The sequence below is a fragment of the Saccopteryx leptura genome, chromosome 7 (genome assembly GCF_036850995.1).
Source record: "Saccopteryx leptura isolate mSacLep1 chromosome 7, mSacLep1_pri_phased_curated, whole genome shotgun sequence".
Lineage (NCBI taxonomy): Eukaryota > Metazoa > Chordata > Mammalia > Chiroptera > Emballonuridae > Saccopteryx > Saccopteryx leptura.
The window spans coordinates 111,210,968-111,226,976 of record NC_089509.1 but is presented as its reverse complement, the minus strand read 5'-3'; the positions used below and the strand labels follow the sequence as shown (position 1 = coordinate 111,226,976).

The 16,009-nt window shown below is 42.0% G+C and overlaps 1 protein-coding gene, 1 long non-coding RNA gene and 1 pseudogene across 4 annotated transcripts in view; all 3 read left to right on the top strand.

The window, feature by feature from the left end:
* SPHKAP (SPHK1 interactor, AKAP domain containing) overlaps positions 1–15,533 on the top strand; it is a 121,741-nt gene extending 106,208 nt beyond the window's left edge. For 2 of the 3 annotated variants that reach the window (XM_066345645.1, XM_066345644.1), the window contains 5 exons: positions 417–602; positions 2,370–2,456; positions 5,955–6,007; positions 6,104–6,288; positions 13,309–15,533. In XM_066345645.1, the coding sequence (XP_066201742.1) occupies positions 417–602; positions 2,370–2,456; positions 5,955–6,007; positions 6,104–6,288; positions 13,309–13,452 (655 nt within the window). In that variant the 3' untranslated portion in view covers positions 13,453–15,533. The remainder of the gene's footprint in view (positions 1–416; positions 603–2,369; positions 2,457–5,954; positions 6,008–6,103; positions 6,289–13,308) is intronic. The other variant, XM_066345646.1, reaches the window with a different exon arrangement.
* Positions 1–16,009, top strand: part of LOC136378559 (uncharacterized) — a 510,347-nt gene that overhangs the window by 313,203 nt on the left and 181,135 nt on the right. The gene's annotated exons all lie outside the window — the stretch shown is intronic.
* LOC136379151 (U2 spliceosomal RNA) lies at positions 3,153–3,333 on the top strand (annotated as a pseudogene).

The window sequence follows — 16,009 nt, the reverse complement described above, 5'->3', positions numbered from 1 at the left end:
CCACTTGCATTAGACTCCCTGGGCGGGGTGTTTAAAATGCAGGTTTCTGGGTCTCTCTGCAGAAACCCTGAATCATAATCCTTGGAGAGGAGGCTCTGGGTGTCTTCAGTTCAAACACCACTGCCCCTCAATAATTCTTATGTATGTGGACCAGGGAACTTATAGGTGATTTTGAAATGAATTGAGGGCATTAAAAGAAAGAAGAGATGGGAAAACTGATGGAGAGTTACCCTGAAAAGGCAAAATGGGACCCAGGGTACCAGCAGAAGTATTGGCCTAAAATACAGACTGCAGCTGTATCCAATAACATCCTGCTCAGTATGACAGAGTCATACTCAACAGAGCAACCAGCGAGGTCCCGTGAAACATGCAGGTTTGTGCTCCTATTCTTGGTAATAATAGCTTACCATCCACAGTGACAGCCTTGAGGCCAGAGATGTACCAGAGGCTGAAGTCTCAACAGATGGCAGAGCCCCCGATGAGGTCCCCAACCCTCCTGGCAGCAGCGGGGAGAGCACAGACAGCTGGTGCCAGCTTGCCAACGAGGAGGACAACCCAGACGACGCCAGCAGCTTTCTGCAGTTCAGTGAGCGATCCATGAGGTACCTGCTCTCCACTTGACTTCTTAGAGAAACAGGTCTCAACACAGATCCCAGAAATGCATTTTAAGTGGTTCCTAATGCCAAAGGTTCCTAATAGCACAAAAAAGAAAGCTCCTACTCGGTCAAGGTGCCAGCCTGTCATGATTTCTGCTGACAGGTATTCGAATATCCAATTATGGCTTCTGTGACCTTGGCCATGGCACCGAGTCAGCTGTGTTCTCGTCTCTGCGAGCCCCAGCTCATGCATGCAATGGTGAAACTGTGTTTTCTTAATCAGAGCTGCTCTTACACCCGATGTGTTTGATTCTCTCTTTCTGGCTCATTTGTATTTCAGATGCAACCCAGGCTGGGTTGACACGAGGCAAGTGTTGCCACACTGTTGTGTTGTTTGGCCTGACTGTCCCTCTGCTTTCCTCTCTGCCCTGCCCTCTCCCGTTGCTTTAGAAAAACTAGAGAGGAGCTAATGAGAGGTCAGATCTTGGAACCCAGCCAGTCAGCAGATATAAACTGAAAACGATTCCCCTGAGAGGTAAAACCAAGAAGAATATCCACATGTCACCCTGAAGTCTTGTTTGCTCCGACAGACCGTAGCGAGTCCCATTGAAATGGGGATACCAACACTCCGGGTGTTGGCTCCTTGAGAGTTTTATTTCTGGCAGTTCACTCCACTTGGACTTAGGAAAATTTCATAATGTTGAACAATCTGTCTGAACTCCCAAAAACAATGCAGAGACAAAAACAAAAAATAATTTGAATCTTCGGACTTAGCAGAAGTTAACAGGGTTCAGGACCAGGTCTAAGTCATCAGATTTCAATCAGTATAGCCAGTAATCCCACGCAAAGCTCATGACAGGAATTTGAAATGGAGGGTGACTAGCTGATGACTCGTGAGGCTCCCAAGGGAGGGCTGTCTCCTTACAACACACCTACTCTCACCCTTGGGAAACCTTACTTGGAAAGATGTCATTGGAAAATAGAGAAGGTGTGAGGAAACGCAGTGGTTTGTATGAAACTGGATGCACCTCTTTTTGCAAGTGCAGAGAACCTAAAAAAATAGCTCAACTCTACTGTTTCAGTAAATAAATTTCAGGCTAGCGAGTTGACTGTATGTTGATGGTGTAACCTATGACAGGGATGCAATAAGTGGTCTCTCCTTTGCCATCATACCGAAGGTAGCAGGTGTTGCCGCCACTCAAAGAGTTGAAGATAAAAGAGTGATAAAACTTGGCATGCCCCAGCCCTGTACTTGTGAATTTTGTAGTTCCATTAAAAACAAAATCCTAGCCAGGTGCACATCCTGTGGAATGTCCCTCAGGAAAGTCCCCTGAATGGCAAAGGCAATGTGTGTCCCCCGGTTTCTGTGAAAAGCAGGCAGATAAACTTTCCAGAATCTTCCCCAGGCAGCATTCTCAGAAGCAGCTTCGTCCCTGTGGGTCTTCTGCTAATAGATGAATGCCTTCACTGTCACTAGACTGAAGAAGAAAAATGTCACATTGATTGTCACCTAGTCAGTGTGATCTACCCAATGTAAAACACCACCACGGAAATTAGAAAATGTTGATGGCAGTTGGCTTGAGCGAAAAATGTCTTTTGTTGTGTGTTCCCCTATTTTTATCAGAAATAAATGTCAGCGTAGGAGTCCTAGACACCAAGCAGTATTCTCCCGGGGACTGCAGGAAGGACTCCTAGGATCAGTAGATTATCCGTGTCGGCGGTGTGGCCAGGTGGTGGAGACTGGCATTAATATGTAAACTTTTGCTTTATCAGCAATGGCAACAGTAGTGCCACTAGCAGTCTTGGCATTATGGACCTGGACAGTTATCAGGAAAGCATGCCATCTTCTCCCATGATTAAGTAAGTAGCCACGAAGATGCAGTGATTGTGAGACCGCCAACCCAATTCCATCTGGCAACCCATTGTGATCACTCAGGTTGTGCCCCACCACCGATGTCATGATGTCTGTACTTCCGTGGTTCCCAGGCATGTGTGGTTCTATGTCACCGGAGCAAGAACTCAAGCCTAGAATAGCCCTAGCCTACCATCACCTCCTTTCTGGATTTCAAATCTGCCCCCTATGATATAATCATCTCAGATAAAGCTCACCTATATAACTAGAAATATATATTATTTTACCTAACTGAACACAGAAAAGCAAACATCTATTTAAATTTTGCCATGCCAACCAATACAGATTATTGTTCAATACAGTATACTGCGATGGCTTTCCCTTTACTTGTAGACACCTGGGATTATCACTACTGAGTGTGCCGAACACCCAGCGGTGCCGTGATGGAGATGTGTCCTCCCCACCCAGTGGCTCTGCCCCTCCTCCGTGAGGGGGTTTCAGAGAGCAAGGGGAAGAAGCACGCAGGGAAGCACAATATGTATGACTAGACGATGGGGAGAGCAACACGAGGTCAGGACGACATCTAGAAGTTGTGATGCTTCTGGAAAATTAAATGAATTGCAATCTATTTTTTGACCATGATGACTTAGCTCAGTGGCTCTCAAACTTTTTGAAGTCGGGGCACATTTAAAATCCTACAAATAATCGCTTCTTGGCCTTTTGGCTAAGATCAAGTGGAGTATCTGTTGTTATCAGCTTAAAATCCTACAAATAATTGTAGGTGCACTATATACAAATTCCTGAGAAATATGTTATAATAATTAAGTCAAGTATTAAAGAAAAAATATAAAGTTCAAGCATGCTTTTATGGTAGTTAAACAAAATAAATATGACAAAATTAAATTTATTCTGACATTAAAAAAACATTTTTATGTTACATTTTTTGAGTTATGCTTTCTAGAATTCATCAAAAAAGGAGGGGTTAAAAATAAAAAAACGACAAAATGTTATCTTTTTATATATATAGATACATTCTTAGTAAGATTTAGTAAATTTGGCAGGTCCTGGCATCATGTGTTAAGTTTTTTCATTCTTGTGTTTATGAGAAACATGAGCCTGATGTGTCCTAGCAATTTTTTCAATGTTTGGGCATATATTTGAAAGGCAAACTCTCATTTCTTTGTCAATACATTGAAGAATTCCTCTGTTTTTACTCTTAATTGTGTTGAGTACAGAAAAACCCCACCATAAATATCATCTTAACTTTACACCAAACAAAGGATAGAAGAAACTTGCCTCTAGTCTTTCCGGGGAACATGGGGGGTAGTGTAAACAATCCAGCACCACAGCTTAACAGCCTTTTGCAACCTAATCAGGCCAGTGAGGTGGGGGGTTGGACAGACTGTCAGCTTACAGCCAATTCCCCACACCTCTGTCCCCCCAAAATCTAAACTCCAAAAACCCTGTTGGTTTTTTGGTCCCCAACAGGCACATATTTCTCTGGAATACCATAGGGCGCACCTGGAAATCTTCTAGGGCACACCAGTGCACCCTGGCACACACTTTGAGAACCACTGACTTAGCTTATTATTTGGATATTTCTGAAAGTTCAGGGGGGAAAAAGTAAAATAAAGTAATAGGACAAATTGCTCTCTAACTTATTTCCTCAATGACTTTCAATAGCAAAAGCATTTTTGCTCTATGACATAATCAGGTATCCCAGGTGTGGGTGTGCTCCCCAGAAACTGAAGATGGCAATGCATCCTTTCTTGTCCCATAAATAGAGATGAACACGCGTATTATCTTGGGTTTGAGTTGTTTTGTTTTTTAAAAGAGAACCAAAAAACAAAACAAATGAAAACAGTACTTTGGAATGGCTTTATTTTCAAGAGACGTTTGTTTAACTCCTTTTTCCATCTTTCTCCATGGTATGAGCCCACAGCTCCACAGACTATATGAATTCAGGTAAAACCAAGACCAACACCATCCAGAGAAGCATTGCACAGCTCTGTAAGAGCAGCAACTGTACCTAGCAGATGTCATTTTACTTAATGTCGCTCACATAGCGACCTAGAAGAAAATCTAGACCTTTAGGTGATTGGCCACCCGTCTATGTCATTGTTAAGTGTGTTTAAGAACAACTAAGGCTCTCTCAACATTAGGAATAGAATGGAATTTGTCAGCCAGATCTTAGCAGTGACAGGCAATATAAGAGAGAGTTTTCTCTCATAAAAAGACAGGTTTAAGTACACTTGTACTTTAATTTTTAGATAAGAAAAAATATAAGACAACCACAGGCTTCCCAAAAAAGGTCACTTCCTTTTAACTGTTGGGCCATATGGTCCCATTCTGGAAGCATTTTCTGAATATACCCACCATCTTCAAGGCTCACTACTAAGTGCTCACTATGCAAAACCACCTCAAATGTTGAACATCTACTTGTCTGATGAAATACACACTTCAGGCATGACTCTCCCATTCTAAACCACCTCCAGCTTACTACCTTCTTCAGATAAAAAGAAGTTAGTAGAGTTAGTAGAATGTCAACTAATTGAAATATTTTATTGTACAATTTAATTTCTGAAGTTTATTGATTGATTGTCTTTTCCCTTCTTGAAATACATATCCATGTAGGAAAATAATATTTTCCTAAGCTAAAATGCAACTTTATGTTGGTATCATAGTGTAGAAAAAAACATAGCACCAAGATAGAAACATATGATCCTTTAAATCAGGGCTAGTCAACCTTTTCATACCTACCGCCCACTTTTGTATCTCTGTTAGTAGTAAAATTTTCTAACCGCCCACCGGTTCTACAGTAATGGTGATTTATAAAGTAGGGAAGTAACTTTACTTTATAAAATTTATAAAGCAGAGTTACAGCAAGTTAAAGCATATAATAATAATTACTTACCAAGTACTTTATGTCGGATTTTTGCTAAGTTTGGCAGAATAAATCTTTATAAAACAACTTACTATAGTTAAATCTATCCTTTTATTTATACTTTGGTTGCTTTGCTACCGCCCACCATGAAAGCTAGAATGCCCACTAGTGGGCAGTAGGGACCCAGGTTGACTACCACTGCTTTAAATGATGGTGAAGTATGGAAGAAGGATAAGTTCCCCCGATCAGAACTAGTTAAAGAATAAGTCCCCCCCCCCCAATCAGAACTTGTTAACCGACTCTCTCCTGGATGGTCCAAGCCTCTGGGTGTTAATAGAGAGAAGCTTGAGCAAGATGCCTCTCTGAGTCTTCCACATTAATTATCCCCACTGACACCATGCAGTGCCTCTGGCCTTTTTGTTGTCTAGGGAAAGGGTATTGATTGAAGACCCAGTAGCCCTACATAAGAGCCACGTGGCTATTTTTCTAGCATCTATGGAAACAGTGAACGTAGAATGAAACTTCAGAAGCTTTGAGATCAGTAAAACCATCACCTCATCTTCCATTTACAGCTTACTCTTCCTAAACATTACCAACCATATACTGTTGTTTTCTCCCAAAGTGAACTAGTAGAAGAAAAGGAGATTCTTAGAGGACAGTCAGAACACAGAGAGGGTAAGCATGTTCCCATCCTTTTGACACACAATTGGCCCGCGGTCCGCGCTCTCCCTGCAGAAGGCGTAGTAAGGCGGTGTGGTTGTCTGTGTTCAGGATGCATCCCCGGAGCCCCGGCGGAAACTGCCGCCCACCAGGGCAGCCTGCTGGTGATCAACTTCGACCTGGAGCCGGAGTGTCCCGACGCTGAGCTTCGAGCCACTCTGCAGTGGATCGCTGCCTCTGAACTCGGGATCCCTACCATCTACTTTAAGAAATCTCAGGAAGACAGAATTGAAAAGGTATCGGATTCCGTGTTTGGATATCACTGATATATTTTTGCTGAGAAAATAAGTGTTCCACCAGTGTTACCAAGGGAACATTAAATGATGATGCTATTTATTCCATTTAGCATCAGGGTTTTACTTCCAAGTCACGTAATTTGAAGAACAAAATCTTCTTCTTAAATTGGGGCAGGGGGTGGGGCACAGGAGGGAATTAAGATTCTCTAGCACAGTGGCTTCTCTATAAATGAGCACTGTTTGCTCTCTGGGACAGAACTGCTTAAATAAAGCAAAACCTTAAGCACAATATTGACTTTCTTAAGTCAGTAGTGCATTTGGAGACCTCATTCTGATTGTTTTTTATTAACCAGGTGGCTAAGTGGTGTGGAGGAGCTTGGAGAAGGTTAGAGAGGCATCTCTGTTCAGTTTAGAAGGGTCTTTTTCCTACTCTCACTTGACTATTGAACACCATTCAGAAATAGATACCTTTAGTCCTTAGTTGTGAAAATTCTGAATTTCTTTGAATGAATTAATTTAGCCATCATGTCTCCCTTATGGTGTTTCGAACTTATTTATTTATTTAGTTAGTTGTATTTTTCTGAGTGAGAAGCGGGGAGGCAGACAGACAAACTCCCACTTGCGCCTGACCAGGATCCACCCGGCATACCCACCAGGGTGCAATGCTCTGCCCATCTGGGGCGTTGCTCCATTGCAACTGGAGCCATTCTAGCACCTGAAGCAGAGGCCATGGAGCCATCTTCAGTGCCCGGGCAAGCTTTGCTCCAATGGAGCCCTGGCTTTGGGAGGGAAAGAGAGAGACAGAGAGGAAGGAGAGGGGTGTTGGAGAAGCAGATGGGTGCTTCTCCTGTGTGCTCTGGCTGGGCATTGAACCTGGGACATCTACACACTGGGCTGATGCTCTACTGCTGAGCCAACTGGCCAGGGCTGATGTTTCCAACTTATTAAGCCTCCTGCCTTGTGAAAAGGGAGGCAGAAGTTAGGGGACACAGGATGTCCCGAATGAACATTGAAGCGGCTTGTTCTTCCCCTTAGAGTTTGGGGAGCACCCAGAGTGAGCTTAAAACTAATCCCAGCCCTATTTGAACTCAAAAGGCAAATTCCAAACATTCTGGGCACCCAGTGTACTATGACTTCTCTCTGATAAAGGATGCCTTCACTTTCGAACTTCCTCTTTCATTGTTTTGTCCATTGATTAAAATGCTAAGTCTACTTAAAAGTCATACATTCAGAATATTCATTCAACATTCATTGAGCATGTACAACACACCAGGCACTGTTCTAGGTTCCGGGGATACAGAGAACAATAGACACAATATTTTCTACCCTCTTGGTGTTTATGTTCTAGTTCAAGAAAGATCCAAGGTAGGGAGCACATAAACCAAGAGCAATCTTGGGGTGTGAAGGAAACATTCTGAACAAGGCAGATAAGAAACACACAGAAATAGTAAATTTTACACTGAGGCTATGAGCCAAATGTACTGAATCACCTGGCACATTTATTTATAATTTTTATTTCTAGGTCCTTCTAGGATTGGGGCCCCAAAATATACATTCTTAACAACTTCTTTCAAGTGCAGTGATTCTGAATGAGTGCCAGAGTTTGAGACTGGCTTCCATAGGAAATAACCTGAAGGAGAGGCAGAATTTGAAGTATATGCTTTTAAGTATGCTAAATTCCAGGGCAACAATTGCTGAGAATCCTAGTACCTGAGGATCTAAAACAGTTTGTAAATTTAATTCACAATGACCTTGACATCAGTTCAGTTTAATGCACTTTGTCTGAGACAAGAAAGAATCATGAAAGCAAATGGTTTTAAAAAAATGACACCAATGGCTAACTAATCATTCTCCTTTTTGGGTCCAGAGCATCATTGATTCCCGACTTTTTTCTTCTGTTTAAATCTGATGAGTCTCCATGAGCTAGCGTGGGCTGGTGACTAGTCTCACATTAACCAGGTTCCTCTCTCACTTTTAATCCTGCTTTGAGAATCATTTTCTTGGAAGCAGTGCACAGGACAGAGGAAAGAGAGGAAGCATGTATGCTTACCTTCCTAAGAAAGTGGGGGTCAGAAAAGAAGTCGTCTCACCTCTAGTCTCTTACTTCGTTCTGCATGCAAAGCGTGGGAAGGAGAATATCAGGAAAGTGTTGATGATATTGACTGGTAACCTGACCTTTGCAAAAACACTGCCCTGAACATCTCAGTTTTAAAGAAATATGTATCAAAGGAAGGAAAAATACAGAAGAATTAGATGCTGCCTTTGTCAGCTTGGGTGACTATAATAAGATACCCCCGGCCAGGTGGCTTAGACAACAGACTGTATTTCTCACAGAACAACGTGCCAGCAGATTTAATTGTGATGAAGACCCTCTTCCCAGCTGTGTCCTCACACAGCAGAGAGAGAAGGCTCGGGAGTCCCTTCCTCATCATATACGGGCATGAATCCTACCATGGCAGTCACATCCTCAAGACCTTATTAAACCTATTTATGTCCCAAAGGCCCCACCTCCTAATACTGTCACACAGAGGGGTAGGGCTTCAACGTAGGAATTTGGGGGGCGTGAGATACATTCAGTGCGTAATAGATATTAAGTGTCTTTGCTTATAAACCTAAGGAATGTTCTCGATCTGAATTCTTCAGCCATGGTTCTCAGACTCAGTATGTGCTAGAATCATGCGGGAGCTTTAATAGTCCTCGGTGCTCTGACCAATTAAATCAGAATCTCCTCTTGGGATGAAACCCAGGCATCAGGGTTTGGCCAGCATCCCTGGTGGTTCTAGGGTGCAGTCAAGGCTGAAAACCACAGCCTTACAGGTCATAAGCGCAGGGACAAGGTAAAGACCAGCTCACTTGTGCTTTATGAGGTGGAATTCTGCCTCGCAGCAAAAGAAAGTCACTGCTTTCAGAAATCTGTGTGGAAAAAAAAAAGCCCACATAGTTTGCAACAGCTCCCATAGATCACACCGTATGACTTGGTAAACAATCTAATTTAGTAAATTAGAGAATATAAGAGCCACCTGCCACGTGAATACTTTTCCTCCAATGCATCTCCCAATGATTTACCATCACAGGACACACATTCTTCTGGTTTCCTAAGCCAAAAACATTTGCTCAAGGAAACGCCAGCTGTGACATAGACAAAGGGAACTTAATTTTACTGACTCCAAAATGGCAGGAAAAGAACAATTTTGACTTTCTTTTTCCAATTAATTGTAAAGAGAAAAAAAAAACACAAAAGAGCCCAGATGCCTGACTTATAAAAGCCGATTCGTGAAATGACCAGGGTAGTAACATCGACAGGCACAATAGCAGACCAGCTGCTCTTTAGAATATGGATCTACAAGGCTAGGGTCATGAGCTGGAAATGTCTTTTTCTGGCTTCTTCACACATAAAAAAAAAAGCTGCATTTTTATCTCGAAGGTTTTGTTAAGGAAGGGAGAAGAGAAAACTAAGATGTTCCTTCATCAGCCGCAGAGATGTCTCAAAGTCTCGGAGTCGGGGGTTTAGTCATCACTGCCTCCGAGCAGGGTGTTTCCAGTGCATTCAGTGGGACCAGATCATTTTTAAAAGCTGTATTATTGGAATAACGATCAGGATTTAGAAATCGTAAGGCAGATTCTAGCCTTGTGACTATTCCACAAGTTAGTGGCACAGTGGCCTCGCTGGTGGGTCATTCTGACAACTTTGGGTCAGTCAGCGACGTCCTGTAGCTGTCACCACGTTGGGAGAGCCTCCATCAGCCAGTCCCAAAGGGATGGAAGGAAGCTGATATTGGGTTACCAGAAAGGTCTGCAGCCCAGAGCCTCCTGGGATAGGTTTCAAAACTGTTATCTGCCCTAGAGCTTTGATTCTCTTTTAGAGCAGTAACTCAGATTATAAAAGTTGGGAACAAAATGGTGGTCCAGTGAACCAGGATTTACAAAAAGAAAATAGAAAGAAGCTAAGGCTAATTTTATATTTCTGTGTACTTCAGGTAGACTGCATCTGTATGAGTCATGTTTATGGAGAGGAGACACTCTCAAGGGCTCTGTCTGGCCTAAGGCCACTGGTGACCTTTAAGGACGATCTTGAGGAGAAGTCAACAACCTGTGGGCCTCTCAGTGAGATTCCAGAAACTTGATGGTCACGCCTTCTGCACCAAGAACACCTACTTTCTAGACTTCCAGCAAGGGCTAGAAAAGTCTGATTAATTAAATCATGTAAAGACATCTTAGCATTTCTCCCTTTTTCTCTGATGTCTCCTGATTTTACTTTTTCCGATAGAAAACATGCCTCGGATCACTTATACACACCCGGATATAAGTAACAACTCACAAAATTATTTTTATCCACCTCCATGACTTGCTCATAGCCGCTGGGAATGTTCCCCTATCGAGGGGATTTGCATTTCAAGCAAAGCCTTAACCTAAAGGATTAAGCTTTCTGAAATTTCAAGAATAGGACAGACAGGAAGCTTAGGCAAAATCATGAGGCATCCTAGACAAGAAAGCATCTCCGGAGTTCTATCCCTGAGGCAAGGGGAGTTGCTGGACCTCACCTTCCATTACTCCACTGCTTGTAATAAGCACTGAAGAGAGGTCCTGGGTGTCCACCCCCACCATGTCACTCTCAGTCACTGGGTCAGAGTAAGCCTGCCCCATGTCCAGCTTTGGTTTGGCTCCTTGACCATTACGATTGCCCCAACTGAAGCTCTGTTCAGCCTTTGACTAGATCCACAGCCTCCAACCATTTCTGATGAGCATCCTTTCAAGAGAAGATTATTGAGTTAACAGCCCCAAGATATGCATGTTCATTTTTAATTATATCTGTTCAAATATATTACATAAAACTCAAGAATAACTACTTAGACAAGGTTATCTGTAATGATTATAGATGTCACTCCATATTCCAAATAGTATTCTTGATCATTTTGAATGTACCTGACTTACATTTGAACATTCATTCCATCTGTCACTCGGCAAATATTTATTGAGTGTCTATTAAATATATGCACAAGATACTGAAAGATAACTAAGATGCTATTCTTCTCTGGGAGGTTACTGTCTATAATATCGTTGCCACTAGCCTCCCATCTATCTCCCTTTTTATATCACCTTAAAACTCTTTGAGATAATGTTTATGTTTTCATGCATTACAAGTTAAGTATTTTATTTTTCAGCCTAGAAAACTGCTTTATTCTGATTGAGTCAACTCAAGACAAGCGAGTACAATAAAGCACTGATTTCTATAACTGTGCAAATAGTTGGTGCTGTCACAGCTGCGAGAAGAAATATAATTTAATAGTAGCTCTTTAGAAAATGACTTCTTGGTAATTGAAACGAATTAACAAATTCAAGTTGGAAAGAAGAAAAAAGACAGATTAAAAATTAGCATTTAATCTCCTGGCTGATCTTAAACATCTGAGCAAACACAAAAGAGCAGAGTAAAACATCCTAGAAGGAAACTTGGAAGAAAGAGTAACTAAACCACCCCCCTCATCTTCTGAATGGGTCTTTCTTCTTCATAAAACTAGCAAATCACCAGCCAACCTTTTCTCCCAATGCTCCAAATACCAATGCCACGTTCTCCTACCACCAATATGCAGCCAGGTGTTGGAGGACAAATATACATAGTACTGGACAAATCCACTGCCCTGGCCGAAGGCACAGTGGATCGAGTGTCACCTAGGCAACAGATCAAGTCTGAGGTTGCTGGTTGGAGTCCTGGTCAGGCACATATGAGAAGCAACCAAATGGCACAGGAAATGGAACAATGAGTTGATGCTTCTTTCTCTCTCCCCCTTCCTCTTTTTCTTAATAATAATAATTGGATTGGAGTGTTAGAAAACTATGCATCACACTACCACCTTTTCCTCTCTCAGGCCCTCTATTTTTTCACCTGGTAATTCTTACTGCATAAGGTTGTTGATGGAATTAAATGAGATTACATGCATTAAAGTACTTCCTGTAGGTTTGGGCTCCCAATAATTGTTACTTTTTTTAAGTATGTTAATAAGGAGTTTGAGAAGTCTTCAGGCTGGGTTTTCCATCTCCAAGTATCGTAAAGGGAATGATCTACAAGAATGTCCCTGTCTTCCCACGCTGCAACTCACAGTTTATCTGTAGTCAGAAACTTTCTAAATTGTGGTCAACTGAAGCTAGTAGCAATAATAGGTGATAAATCTTGGGTGTTTTCTCAATCTTTCTTTTTCCTGTTACAATGGAAAGGCAGCCTCTCTTAGTGCTTGATGGTAGTGGAGAGCAGTGGTCCCCAACCCCCGGGCTGCGGACCGGTACTGATCTGTGGGCCATTTGGTACTGGTCCGCAGAGAAAGAATAAATAACTTACATTATTTCTGTTTTATGTATATTTAAGTCTGAACGATGTTTTATTTTTTAAAAATGACCAGATTCCCTCTGTTACATCTGTCTAAGACTCACTCTTGATGCTTGTCTCGGTCATGTGATACATTTATCTGTCCCACCCTAAAGGCCGGTCCGTGAAAATATTTTCTGACATTAAACCGGTCCGTGGCCCAAAAAAGGTTGGGGACCACTGGTGGAGAGGACTTCCAATGATGAAATGAGGAAGCAGTAGGGAACCCAACACAAAAGTTTGGCACTTGATTTATTTGGCCTAAATGTATACATCCATTGAGAGATGATCTGTGAGACCAATGGAAGGATTTGGAGCCATGCTATACAGTCCTATCCAAGAAAGTCTACTCCAGAGAAAATCAGACCAGAGGAAACTGTTGAAACATGGAAGAGACTCTTGAGAGAAGAACTCCTTCTAATTTCACTCAATGAATAGCAACTGCTGGGAGGAAAATTCCAGCTCAGTTGAAAGAACTCTCCAATGAGCTAAACTGTCTAGTAAAAAAAAAAAATAGACTGACCTGGAAAATAGTATCATGTCACCAGAGATATAAAAATAAAATTAGTCAGGAGAGCCATTGGCTTTGGAAGAGTGGTAGAATGAGATGACTTTGAGGATCCTCTGTGACAGGTGAGTTCTAACCTAGGGCTCTGCTTTAGTTTCTAGATGTCGTGCGGCTGGTTCATCGGAAGTCCTGGAAGGTGGGGGATATCTTCCATGCCGTGGTTCAGTACTGCAAGCTGCGTGAGGAGCAGAAAGGCGGGACCCCGAGTCTCTTCGACTGGCTGCTGGAACTGGGATAAGGCAGCTGTGCCCTGTACGGTATTCCTTTCCTGTATTGCAGCTTTGATTTGCTCTAAATGCCCTACACTTCCTTAAACATTGCATCACATTAGCAGAGCTATAATAAAATCTGCTGTCCCAGGCTACTGCCCATGGAATAAATCTGAGGACAAGCAAAATATAGACCTGTACAAATCCATTCCACCTGTGGGTGAGTTCAAGAGTTTGTATGAGAGGGGCTGGGGAAACAGAAACTTTACTGGGCCTCAAATTAAAAGCTTATAATGAGGCCCAAACTCTTAAGAAAGCTGCTGTTGCATATTTTTAATATTATACAATGTATAATGTCTCTAATTTTGTGAATCAACTGAAAACAAAGTCACCGATCAAAATAATTTTCTAAACTATGCCGTAACCTTTATGTTACTTTTTGAGCAGATTACAGGGCCATCAGTTCAAGTGAACACTTAAAATCTGGATGGGAAATTTCTAGAACTTCGATATAAAAATTTTTCATTTTAAGACCAATATCAGGCCCTGGCCAGTTAGCTCAGTAGTAGAGTGCTGGCCCAGCGTGTGGATGTCTTCGGTTCAGTTCCCAGTCAGGGTACACAGGAGAAGTGACCATCTGCTTCTCCTCCTCTTCCCCTCCCCCTTCTCTCTCTCTTCCCCTCCCACAACCACGGCTCAGTTGGTTTGAGCGCATCATCATCCAGGCACTGAGGATGACTCTGTGGAGCCTCCACCTCAGGGGACTAGGAGTAGCTCAGTTGTGAGCATGGCCCCAGATGGGCAGAGCAGCAGTTCCAAACAAGTGTTGCGAGGTGTATCCCGGTGAGGGTGCATGCAGGAGTCTGTCTCTCTATCTCCCCTCTTCTCACTTAAATAAGTAATAAAAAAAAAAAAGACCAATATTAGTGGGTATTAACAGAAATGTAAGAGTATCATTATTGTCTTCTACTGAAGTGATTTCATTTATTCTCTGTAACCCACCCACTGATAAATATTATACACCTCCCCAACAATATCTGGATTCCTAACTAACCAGAAAACTATTGGTGTTCAGCTGAGAGGGAGAACAAAGATGGTCTTGTTTCCATCTCTATTTGTTGGCTGAAGTGGTTGCACAATTCTTATCCTAAGAGCAAGCTTTCTGGAAAAAAATAAAAAATAAAAAAAGGTCTTTTGTGATAAAAATCGGCTTGTGTATTAAATTATATAAAATGTACACTGCCATTGTATTTCTATTATAAATGATGGAGAAATTATCTTCAATAGTATCTGGAGGTATCTTAGAGAGTCCTAGAACCTGAAGAGGTGTGGTCTTAAGCCGCACACTGAGACTTGTTCTCAGTGGTTTCATTACAAATGTGTCGGTAACCACATGGCAGACCTGCTCTTCAGATGACATTCATACTGACAGTTGCAGGATTTGACATACCAGTTAGGATCATAGACTCTTCTGGATTCAAAGATATTGGCATTTAATTTGGAGAAAAGAAAACCTTGTTACCTTTTGGTATTTTAATAACAGATTTAGTCTTTTGGAAAATGAAGGTATCTAACTTCTCCCTAAGTAACTCTCCTTTCCTTTCAACTAAATGAGCTATATGGGCTTTTATTTTCTTGATCAAAGAAGGTGTTTATTAAAGATTTCCTGAAGGACTATGCTTTTACAGTATTTTTAGAGATTATGAAGTGATTTTTAAATAGGAACAAGGCCCACACCAGCGATGCTGGTCCTGTGTGTCATTCCATACGTTGAAATGTCAAGAAAGCTTCCTTGTAAGACACATTGCCCGTCCCACCTCCCACCCCCGGAATTCATCGCCGTACTCATTAAGCATTTAGTATATAAATAGTCCAAATTTAGGTTATTCATGTAACCTAATCAAATGTCAAACTTTAAAATGTATCCATCATCTCCAGCTGAAGATTCTTTGTGCTGTTAAATAATCAAAAAGGATCTATTTATTTTTAAACAAACCCCGGGGCATCGTGTACGCTTTTGTTGTGCTCTTATGAATGTTTACTTATCCTACAAAGCACAAACATTGGACTGTAACCATGTGATGAAGTTATGTATGTTGTACTTACTGTTGCAAACTAATCAATAAACCTTTGTGGCCAAATGGTTGATCCTTTTTCTCTCTGAGAGCTTAAGTGCCTGAGTAGAAATCAGTCGCCACAGTGTGATTGGGTGAAGATCGACACACATCCCTCAGAGCAGCTTCGCAGTCACGCTGTCAGGTTTTGAATGAGCAGATGTTGTTTGTCTACGGCCATACCACCTTGAAAGCCCCTTTCTCCTCTGAGCTCAGAGTAAGCAGATGTTCTCTGATTAAATCTTTTAGGGTCAGTAACGCTTGGGTAAATCAGCGTTGCTCAGCCTTGGTACTGTTGACACCTGGGCTGGGTAATTCTTTGTTGCGGAGGGTTGTCCTGCATGTTGCAGGATGTTTCACAGCAACCCTGGCCAGTAGCTGCCAGTAACCACTTTCTCCCAGTGAGGACAACCAAACCTGTCCCCCAGTATTCCCAAAGGTCCCCTGGGAAACGAAACAACCACTGGTTGAG